Source organism: Typopeltis vanoorti, chromosome 3 (genome assembly GCF_054136105.1).
Source record: "Typopeltis vanoorti isolate ZY-2024b chromosome 3, IOZ_Tvanoo_1.0, whole genome shotgun sequence".
Taxonomy (NCBI): domain Eukaryota; kingdom Metazoa; phylum Arthropoda; class Arachnida; order Uropygi; family Thelyphonidae; genus Typopeltis; species Typopeltis vanoorti.
Genome location: NC_143551.1, coordinates 164,685,021 through 164,697,120, shown reverse-complemented (window position 1 = coordinate 164,697,120; position 12,100 = coordinate 164,685,021). Strand labels below are relative to the sequence as shown.

Genomic DNA, 12,100 nt, shown 5'->3' with positions numbered 1-12,100 from the left:
GTAGCTATCCTTCCATAATTCACTTGCAGGAGAAGTGGCACATCTTCGCCGATGGAACTAGGTTGAACAAAGGCGTCCTGCTTTCGGTGCACGACACAAGTTCCTTTACTTGCTACACATTGCAGAAACTTTCTATGGGTTGCGTACCAACGAGTCCAATCAGACTTATGTCCTGCAGGTAGAGGACTACGAGAAAGAGAGCCTTGTTCTTAAGGCCTCCTATATACTGTTTTTTTTTTTTTTTAGTTCCGTGTTTCACGGTCGGAAACCTACAAACATCCTGCAATCACTCTGATGTCAGCGGTTTTGACCTTGAGTGTAAGTGGGAAAACTTCCTTGTTTGAATGACCTTCAGCGCTATTGTTCGCTTTCAAGTCCCAGGCATAATCCACTATAATCCCTTTTACTTATGGTAGAAACTATTTCAACACTAGGCTATTTTTACAATATCACTCCTGGATTTACATAAATTGCATAATCTTGAATATTTATACTATTTTAATATTTTTATGAACAATTGTGGTACTCTATTTTGCTATATACCCTTGTGGGTAGTGTAGTTTATTATATTTACAATATTTATGACCTCTGTAAAATTTGATGCCAAAAAAAAATTAAGAACTTCTACTGCATCGAATTTTATACACTAGTAAAACCCACTTCTGTCTTATTTCTCACAAAAAAGAATCATTTGCTCCCAGTATTATTTTTGATAACACCCAAATTTCCAGACAAGATGAGATTTCTCTTCTTGGAATTACCCTGACATGAAACCTCTCCTGACATAAACACATCTCAACCATTGCATCCTAAGTGTCTAAAAAACTAGGATCTCTCTTTTGCTTTAGATGTTACTTCATCTCTGAACAACTGCTAACCTTATACAAATCATAAATCTGCCCAGCTATTGAATACTGCTCTCACATTTGGAGTGGATACCCCTAAGAGCTCCCTCAAAATGCTTGACTCAATACAATGGAGAGCATTTAGATTGATTAGTGACCCATCTCTTACCAATTCACTCTTCCCACTTTTGCATAGATGTCTTGTTTCCACAATATGTGTATTCTATAAATATTTCCATGGCAAATGATATATATGAAATAGCATCAATAATTCCCCCATTTAGTACTAAGCCTATTAGAACATGTGCAGCTGCTGCTCAACATCCCTGCTATTGCTGTATTGTAGAATGATCTTCCTCCTGATGTGTTTCCCAAGGAATACAATATACGATCTTTTAAATCAAATAAACAAGTTCCTCCTTTCCTAAACCAGTATCCATATATAGTACTAATGTACTGTAGGTTGATCAACAAACCTCTTTTGTATGGGCTCAACATAATGGATTCATAGCATCATTAAGCAGAAGCTTAAAATATGGAAAAAATGAATGTAATCAAACACATGAGCAATATTCAATATGTGTAAGATGGATGACCAGGATGTGAAAAACACAATATCAGATTATGAGAGGAAATTAGCATGTGATGAGAAAGAATTTTTTTTGCTATTTGGCAAGCAAAAGAAAAATTACGATGATAGGATAACCTTAATGGATGCTGATGGTGGGTAGGTGACAGAAGCAGAAGGAAAAATTGAATAACCGAGCGATCGCTTTGCAATGGTATATCCATCCAGGTGAAGAATGGAGTGACAGGGACTGATGTGCAAATAGAAATGGATAAACTGAACGTGCATAGGACACTACAAAATCCCAGTGTGAATACTGTCATGGGAGTGAATAGGATTTGCAGTACCTTTAACCATACTGTTTAGCTTAAGTCCCAGTTTTTGCACAAAAGACTTCCAGAAGAGTTGGGGGAGGGGTGGGATGCTTGTGTGGAATATCTGAGTTTCATTCAAATTCACCACATTTTTTTTTTATTTGTGACCTATTTATTAAGCAATCTTAATAAAAGAATTGGAAAGAAATGGGATTAATGTGATAATTTCCTTTCCCTCCATTTGACGTAATGTAATAGTTTTTTGTAAAGTGTTGTTAGAATGAATTGTAACTTTATTTTACTTTGTAATGTATTGCTGACTTTGGTGCCGTTACATAATGGTGGCAAAGACAAACACATAAACTTGAAAACATACATACTTCAAGTACTATGCTGTGTTTCAGCCAGTATTGCATGCATCAGCAAGGCTGATACATTCATGCACAGATTGAAGAGAGGAAGAAAATATGGCTGGGGAGCTATTCTGACAGGAGAAAGAGTTATGGGAACAAATTCAGAAACCAATGGATTTATCTGAACGTATCCATTTCTTTCAAATAGTGTATGCCCACCAGAAAATTATTTAGAAGAAGGCCCCAAATATAGTTTTTGTTGTAAGCAATAACAGTAGCTCAGTTAGGAGAAAGCAACGTATGTCTACTGTTTGACTAGACAGACTTCAGTGTTAATGACATGAGAAGTGAGGCCTGAACCTTTAGATTCTAAAAATATTATGTAATCTTGATGTTCCTGGATTTTAATTGTAGCAGAATGCGTCTGTCCAAAGTAGTAAATATGACCAAGCACAGATAAAGGTGATAATATATCTTTGATAGGCAGTAAGAGACATAACTTCCATGTTAGACAATACAAATTTATCTGAAAAGGGTCCTTGCTATTTGTTCAGGTGTTCCTTTAAGGTAGGGTATGCAGATCCTTTTAACATCACATTGCAATCTGGGAGAGGGATGATAATTATTATTTTCTGTATTGAAGTTTTGCTGTATCCATTAAGTAATAGAGTAAGTTTTATTTTATTTAATTCTTCTAGTAGATTCAGAAGAACAAATTGTGGGTATTCAGTGCACAAGGCTTTTTGATAACACCTATTTTTTGTGAAGCTTCATGGGTATATCTGGCTTCCTAAAAAAGAAAATTCGGTATTACCAGCAGAGAGTTATGATGTACTAAAGTATCCAAAAAGGGGAGAATGGTGTTAGATTCATGTTCAATAGTGAACTTGATAAAATAAGGAATTAATTTTATATAGGAGTAATAAATTCTATTAGTTTTCTCTTGTCTTATTTTAAAGATAAAGAAGTGAATGTCATATATCAGTTTTAATATTTTGGGGAAAACTAGTCTTGTTTTCAAAGGAGATGAACATTTTGAAAAGAAACTAGAGATACTTAAATTACACTCAACTTATACTCATGATACCTAACCTGGAAATAATGTATGTGGTTTTTAATAGATTCAAAAATATAAACATGCAGATCAGTCAATGAAAAATGGTTACTGATCCTCCATGACAGAGGTAACAAATTGGGGAGCAATCAGTATATCAAGAGTGATAATAATAGTACTTGAAAGAAAAGATGAATAATTTTAAGTAATATTGTAATACTAACTTTTAAGAAATTTTGCTGGTACATACAAAAACGCCTAAGTTTCTCATGTAGTGATTGGTCACTCGCAATTGATTTGAGAGTTAATTATTCCAACTTCATTCATGCTAACTCTGTTCGTGTAACTGCACTGCAGATACTGTTTGATACAAGCTTAAATTAGTAACTTCTGTTTTGTGTTTTACATTTAAGATGTTTAAATAATTACTGTGAAGTCTAATTTCCCACACATTTTGCTTTGTCAGTGTATGAATGTTGAATTTTTGCAATATAAATGTTGCAAAATCTACAGTACAGTTTATTAGTATGATATATAATATGCAAAAAAAAAAGTATATTCCTCTGCATTGCAGGCCTTTTCCTTGCTTGTTTAGTAAACATATAATGAAAAATGCTTATTTGTAACTTGCTCATTATGATCTGTTTGCTGTGACAGAAGACTACATTTTTCATTGCTATATTCTGTAAGCCAGTAAAAACTAGTACACCTGCTATAGATATGGTAAATGAACTTTTAGTAATGGTTCTTGATATAAAATATGCTATAATAATAATTTTATTTTACAGCCACTTGATCCAAACCTGAAGAGTGAAACTTGCTTTATTGAATTAGCTAAAAGAATTTCCAGAATGCCAGAGCTTATTACAAAACTTCAAGCTGTATATGAATGGAATATTACTAAGGAGAATCAGATGGTTACACAATGGAGTAAGACAATTTAAATAAATTTAATTTATTCATATTATCAATCTTCTGTAAAATTTAGTTTGAATCCCCCCCCCCCCCCCCCCGAATAAACAACTAGCTCATTATCAACTGAATCAATATCAATGTACAAGCTCTGTAGAAGAAATGGATGTGATTGTGATTGTTTGGAGTGAATGTGATGGTGCAAAAGACGTATGAAGGATGGTATGCAGTTGAATGGATTTATCATCAGGAGCCTGGAGAAATGGTTCAATTGAGGTGAGACCTAATGAAAAGACTCTGGAAAAATTAGATCATCACAGAAGGAATGATGAGAGTGGGTAAGTGCTGCTGAGGTATGCAAAAGTGATAATGATATTGTTGCATCCCTACTTTCTATATGTTGTGTATCTTGTATCTCTCTCACTGATATATCGGGACAACGCATTTAATATTAGCCTTTCTTATTACTGTCGCAATATCAAGTTCTATCGCGTGTGTCTCTATGTTAAATAGGTTGCGTCATTGTTATGTGATCCACATTAGTAATAAGCTTAACTTACGTGTCATTTCTTTTATGCTCCTTCTTACATAGCTTAACCTTTAAGGGCCACCAGAAGATTCTCGTTCCCTGAATTCTATATTATCCTGATCACTCAAGCAAATTTATTTTTTTACTGTGCCAGCCTGAGCCTTAAAGTTATAGACACACTGCCTTTAGGTTCATTATAGAATTTCAGGTGCTACTAACAATACAATTAAATTCCTAGAAACCTGGGCTCTCTGGCATAATTTTACTCTTATTTGCAGTCGTGCCCTTACTTTCAATTGGGGTATTCCCGCACACTCACACATACTCAGGTTCGATATTTTATGAAGGGTCAGAGTCAGTCAACATGATCAGAAACACATATAGTTAAAGAATCAAACATTTATTAAATTCAATTGTTAATGCCATACAAGTTAAGTTGACCCTCAAATCTAAAGTTAAATTACTACCTTTCATTAACTCTCTCAGTCTTAAATCAATTTTAGTATTCTACTTCAAGGTATCAGCAAATTCAATGTCTCAATAACTCGATACACATTACATTTTATGATTACAATTCATTTTAACATTAATTCAGAGTATTAGCAAAATTCAATAACTCAATAGACATTACATTTAAGATTATAATTCATTTTTTCATTAATTCAGAGTATTAGCAAAATTCAGTAACTCAATACACATTACATTTAAGATTACAATTCATTTTTAACATTAAGGCACTTTAACACACTTTATAACGTCTCTCAGAAATAGGCATGAGAGAATCTCTATCTAGTTGAAAGTTCCTAAAGTTCGCTTCAAGAAAACATAGTCATTTACAACGATCTAAATATTTTCACTCTTTCTTCTAACACAAATTTTAGATTTTGCTCTCTTAAATGTTAGTCAATCTCAAGAGGGCTAGAGTAAGTGAGAGTACTTATCTATTCTTTTCTTCGGTCTCCTGTCATCCTTTGTTTCGAATCTGGTTGTCTTGACTTTAACGCCACGTGGGTTGCACGCGCTCGCTTGAGCTGGACGTTATACTTCTGCTTAGTATTTTACGTAGATGATCTTCTCACCACGGCCTGCGGTTAATCTTGCCGAAACTCCACTACGGTGTCATACTGAACTCTATTGTAAGTCAGCCCTCAAATATGAGAGCTGAACCCCGAAGAACTTTCGGAGCACACAGAGAGAAAACTCAGGAACAAGAAAAAACGGGGGTCATTTTCTTCTGTGTCTCGGGTTTTATTCGCTCTCCTGGAACGCCACCTTTCCGAGTTTGAAATTTCTCATCTTTTCACCCATTGGTCTCCGTTCGGGTGACTTCACCGATTAACATACGGGACTTCTTGGTTCGGGGAACGTATGCGTGATGATGCCTTCTAAGATGTAATACCCGTGGGTGCTTTCTCTGATCTTACAGTATTTAGGGTGATCTTTGCCCTATGTCGTTGAATAGTTCGCATTCTTTCACTTACATTATTTCATTAACAATTCCTCTCTTATTTTGCCCTTTTTTTCTGACTTACATTTATGCAACTTAGATATAAAGCTTTAAAATTCACAAAATCCACAAATAATCATATAGGAAGTTGTTATAAACAAAAAACACAATTTTACTGCTAAAAGAGAGTAATTTTATGTGATTTTATGTAAATTGTTAGATTCTCGAATGGTGACGTCAGGTAAATTCTGAAGTCGCCTATTTCAGATCTAACAATATAAATGTCAGTAAGCATGGTTATGAATCTAGTGAAGGGAGAGACTTATTAAGTCAAAACCCAATGTGTATTGTGTTTGTTTGAAGTTGGGGGTATATTTTTCTGAGTGGTTAAAACTCCTCTAAATTCAAAAGAAAAAAAACATTGACCAAACTTCGCTGGCTAATTGGCATAAATTCTACAATAACAAGCAAAATTACTCTCCAGACCTTGGCAAACAAGCATTCTTCGATTAACATCTGGATCCATATCCATTACAAAAATCCTGCGAATTGCGATTAAACATCGCCAAACACTGCGTCGAAATGTCTTTTCGCATGCGTTTTTGAACAACAGTCAATAATCACGCACGCAGCTTTTTCATGCGCAATTTTTCATGCACGGTATTATTTGCCAATTCAGTTGAACAGGTGTATAATATCCACCCATTCGATGGACTTACGACCACGTTTAAACTCATTTATCCAAAGATAAATAGTCTTTAATGCTGGTGCAGAGTCCCCATGAACTGCATCTAACTCGGCTTTGATCTGCGTGGCCATCCACTTCTGCACGAAACTCATTTTTCTCCATTTTATGAAAAATGCGAACACGGTCATTTTAAATGTTTGCCAAATAAGAAGTATGCATCGCACGTGGCAAAAATTTTGCCAGGGGTCATGAAAAAGATGTGTGCACGATGCGTGTTGCGCACCAACATTATGAAACTTTTGACAGCTCAGACAAAAACATAATTATGCTTTAATATCTAAGTAAATTTATTTTATATCAGAGTTCCATAGCTGAGGACAAATACACTATCTCAAAAACATCTTACTTGCAACATACAAAAATAAACATACATTATACATTTAAATAACTATTTTACAATACCTTATTACTAACTTCTTAACATTAATTCATTTTTTGTGTTTTTAACTTGTGGGATTCTGAATTTTAATACAGATATTCTCTGGTATGTCTTTGGGGGATAGGAAAGAGAAATATCCCCCACGGGCCAAGCAGACTATAGATGTAAGTATAAAAAAAAAAGGGTAGTAGATCGTGTATCTATATGCAAATACTAGATGCATCAGGAACAAAGCGGTTGAGTTTTATTCCCTTGATGAATATGTTGTGGCTTAAGATTGAGGGCATTTGTGAAACCTGACTCAGTCAGAATGTAATTACCGGAATTGAACAAGGGGTATTGCCAGCTAATAATATCAGATGGTTTCAGTCCAGTTAGAGGTATAAACTCATGAAAGCAATAATATTAATAATGTTACATGTAGCAGTGAGTTTGATGCTATGTATGAAGTTGAAGGACAATAGGGTGAATATATGGTTGAAGGCTGTTACAACCCTGACAATTGGTTTGCTGAGGACGACAAAATCAAACGTCAAAAGTAGGGGATTCTAAATTAGCTATCTCTGGCAAGCAGTATTAGATTTCAAAAAGGCAAAAGTGCCACCCTTGTGGCAAAAGCAATCGTGAGGTTTGTCATTTGGGCATTGAAGGTGGACAGTAGTGGATGTAGCTACAATCTGGATTTTTGTCAAGAGAAAGATATCTGGTCTGGATGACTGCAAGTGATAGTAAACATCATTTATGTTGGTAGTAATGTCACAGATGCTAGTCAAGTGGATGTGAAAGTGAGATTTTGAAGAGATTTTGGCTTCATTGTCTTTTTTCCTTGGGATTAATTTGAGAGAGAGAGAGAGATTCATTTTTGTCACAGTGTTCTTATTTATGAATTTAGGGACACAAAACACGCTTGTTGAAATGATTATTTTACTTATTATTATTATTAATAAAATAACAATTGATGTTTCGATCCCTGTATTGAGGTCATCATCAGAAAAATACACGAAAACAAGCTACATACTCTTGCACTCTACAAAGGTAAATTGAATCTACGCTGTTAATTGATCTTCTACTTAGCTTGATCTCTAGTGGTAAAAAAAACCACCACAATAAATCCTGCTAAAGTCCTCCTGTCTAAGCCTTTCTTCAGGACTTGTACAGTTCAGGTTACTATTGAATGTTTAAAAAAAAAAAACACTTCACCAAGTCTACTTGTATTGAGATTTTTCTATGGCTTGTTCTGGTTGCTATAATGGTTGCAAATGGATCCTCCACATTCTTGGAATGGTTAGACCGTCATTTTTGTTCAGGTTAGGATTGTGTTTGAGCATTTCACATGTTTCATTAAATTTCCTCTCGAACCAGGTTTTGGTGGGGTGTAGGGACTTGCTACCTTTCCAATGAATTCTGTGGTATGTCTGAAGTGTATGGTCTGAAAGGCAGGTTTTCCCAAAATGGTGGTATTTAATGTGTTGTTTGTTCTTCCTAATTGGGATGGTTTGCCCTGTTTCCTCTATGTATGGTAAGTTTCATGTGCATTGTATTTTGTAAACCCCTCGGTGGGCTAGGTGTGAACGAGGATCTTTGGAAGACCTGAGTAGGTGTCTTAATTTTGTCGATGGTTTAAAGGTGGTTTTGATGTTGTATTTGTGTAGTGTTCTGGCAATGGCATTCTTGAAATCGGTTTTGTTTTTAGTGTCTCTGTGGAGGATCTTGGGAATAGTTTTTTTATTGTATCCATTTTTTATAAATGTATGGTCAGTGATCTCGTATTCCTGGTTTAGAGCATGCTCATTTGAACAAATAGTTTGCTCTCTGTGTTTTGGGGTGCTTATGACACCTAGTTTTTGTGTTGGATGGTAGTAAGAATTTTTGTGTATGTACTGGTCTGTGTGTGTAGGTTTGCGGTAGACTGAGAAGGAGAGACAGCCTGAAGGAAGACGTGATGAGTATGTCTAGAAATGGAAGAGAGTTGTTTTTTTTTCTATTTCAATGGTGAATTGGATACATTTGTGTTGTTTGTTCAGGTGGCTAAGGAATGTATTTAGTGCTTCGTGGCCGTGGGGGCCAAATGGCGAAAATATCATCAATGTATCTGAGCCAAATTTTGGGCTTTAGGCATGCTGACTCCGGAGCTTGTTGTGCCAAGTTTTCCATATAAAAGTTAGCTATTGGGCAGGGAAAAGTGGTGAGTCCATGGCTGTACCTTCTTTTTGAAGGTAAAAATTGTTTTGCAACATGAAATATCTGGAGCAGAATACATGGGCAAAGAGGGCCATGATGTCATGTAGAAATATGTTCTGTAGGAGCATATTAGTATCATTGATCGGGACATTGGTGAAAAGGACAGTTATGTCAAAGCTGACTGATAAATCTTGGTCGTTGAGTATAATGTTTTTAATTTTGCTTATGAAATGTGTATTTTTTATGTAGGAAAGGGAATGACCTACCAATTCCTTGAGTGTGGCTGCTAATTTTTTGGTTAGGTGGTAATTTGGGCTGTCGATTCCTTCAACAATCGCATGTAGTAGTGTGTTTGTTTTGTGTATTTTTGGCAGGCCGTAAATTCTGGGTGCACGGGCATAATGAGGTATTCGTTTTTTGGTAGTTTCTTCTGGCCATGTGTTAATGAATTTAATTAATTCAGTTATTTTCTTTTTCATGCATTTTGTGGGGTTGTAGAACACAACACAACACGTACCAAATATCCATTTGGTATGTGTTGTGTTCCGATACAAAATGGTTAATTTTTTCTATGTAGGTTGTCCTATCTAAAACAATAGTAGCATTCCATTTATCTGCTTTTGTGATTATAATGTCCTTGTTATTTTTTAGGGATTTGAGCCAGTGTTTCCATTTTGTTTAGGTTGCTGCTTAGTTTTTTGTTTGAGTTTAGTATGCAAGATGTTTTCATACATATTTTAATCAGCTAGATTGGCAGGGAGGGATCTTAGACCTCTCTCGATATGATAAATGATATCCAGTTTGTTTACTGACCTCGGTGCAATGGCGTAGTTTAGGCCTTTTTTCAGTAGTGAGAATTCACCTTGCGTGAGGTTATAGTTTGATTTGTTAATAACCAGGCCATGGTCCAGTGGTGGTTGGTTGCTCCTACATTTGTGGGTGATTGGCTGCTCCTTGTGATGTTGATTTGTGATTGGCTGCTCCTTGTGATGTTGATTTGTGATTGGCTGCTCCTTTGGTTATGGCATCCATCCTGATTGTCTTGTGCCTTCTTGCTGTTTTAGTGCTTGGAACTGTCATTCACTCATGGTTAGAGAGAAGAATAGCAGTAGGGAACATCCAGCAAGAGGAGATTGAAATTCTTGTAGAAAGGCTTATGCGTTGGCAACACATGACTATTAAATTATTTAAGGAATTTACAATATATACTGGAATATTAATTAAAAGAAAATTTAATAAATAGTTCCTATATTTCGGCAATGTCACATTGCCATCTTCATGTGAACATACAAATATGGCACGTGCATGTGGGCACTACAAAAAGCAAATGAGGCAGAAGATAAGAAACTACTATTGTTTCTAAAGTCCTAATGATGCCCCCTAGCAGGCTATATTGGGTTGTCTTGGCTGTTGGGCTGATGTTTTCATGATGTAAGTCTCCCAAATTTGGTGCAGTCTCATGCACCCAAATTTGTTGAGGTTTGGAACGTTTTTTAGAGCTGAGGCTGATTCTGTGAATAATCTTTTGTACTTGAACTTGCTGCAGTGTATTACTTTGGCTTTCTTCCAACGTATTCTGTGGTGGGTATCTAGAGCATGGTCTGCAAGCCCGGAGTGGCTATACTGGTGAATCTGGATGTAGTCCTTATGTTCTGAAATCCTGATATTCGCTGTCATGCCTGTTTGGCCAAAGTAGGACAATTTACACTTCCCTTAGACTACCTGGTATACCCCAGGTAGGTCTAGGAGAAGTGGTTGGTCTTTGGTAGAGCGGATAAGGGATGCCAACTTTTTATATGGTCTGTAACAAGAAGTCAGGTCATATTTTTTCAGAGGTGCCCCAGATGTAGGGAATGGTGATAGATTTAGTGTAATCTTTATTGTGAAGGGGGGGGGTTACTGGTTTTAATATTTTTTGGGGGTTGTAGCCATTGGCTAAGAAAGTATTAAGGATGTGATTTAGTTCAGTGGTTAGGGCATTGTCATCTGGACAGATTAATTTTGCCCTGTTATATAGTGTTTTCTTCAAGTGTCATCTAGGAGGTTGGCAACCATGTCACGGAACCGTTTTCTTTCTTTTGCTGCTCTGGAACATTTTTGGTAATTCAAGCCAGTCCAGTCCTTAATGTCTTCGAACCACATTCTCCTGGGTCTACCTCTCCCTCTTTTTCCACCCAATTTCCCTTCTTATATTAATTTCTGAATGCCTTCTTGTCTGGTTAGATGTCCAAAATATTTAAGTTTTCGTTCTTTAATTATTTTCATTAATATTCTTTTCATTTTTGCTTTCTTTAAAACATCTTCGTTTTTCATTTTCTCTGTCCATGGTATTTTCAGCATTCTTCTGATGGTCCACATTTCGAAAGCTTCTAATTTTTTCTCTCCTTCTTTATTTAGAGTCCAAGTTTCACTGTTGTAGAGAAGACTTGACCAGATATAACATTTTATTAATCTTTTTCTTGTGTCTATATTAATGTCTCTGGATGTTAGAACAGTTCTCATATCAGTAAAAGGCTTTTCTTGCTATCTCTATTCTTCTTTTTATTTCTTTAAGGGAATTTCCTCTGTCTGTAAACATTTGTCCCAAATATATAAAAGACTGAACCTGTTAAATTTTCTTTTTGTTAACAGTTATGTTCAGTTTCTTATTTATTGGTTCTTTTGATATAATCATGCACTTTGTTTTCTTTAGGTTAATAATTAGTCCCATGTCTAAGCTTCTCTTGTAAATTTCTGTGATTAAGTTTTGAAGATCATCTTCAGATTCAGC

At 35.7% G+C, this 12,100-nt stretch overlaps 1 protein-coding gene across 2 annotated transcripts in view; it reads left to right on the top strand.

Annotated features, from left to right (window-relative positions):
• Positions 1–12,100, top strand: part of Mfe2 (peroxisomal Multifunctional enzyme type 2) — a 668,623-nt gene that overhangs the window by 606,004 nt on the left and 50,519 nt on the right. For both annotated transcript variants that reach the window (XM_090390952.1, XM_090390951.1), the window contains exon 29: positions 3,923–4,064. In XM_090390952.1, the coding sequence (XP_090247078.1) occupies positions 3,923–4,064 (142 nt within the window). The remainder of the gene's footprint in view (positions 1–3,922; positions 4,065–12,100) is intronic.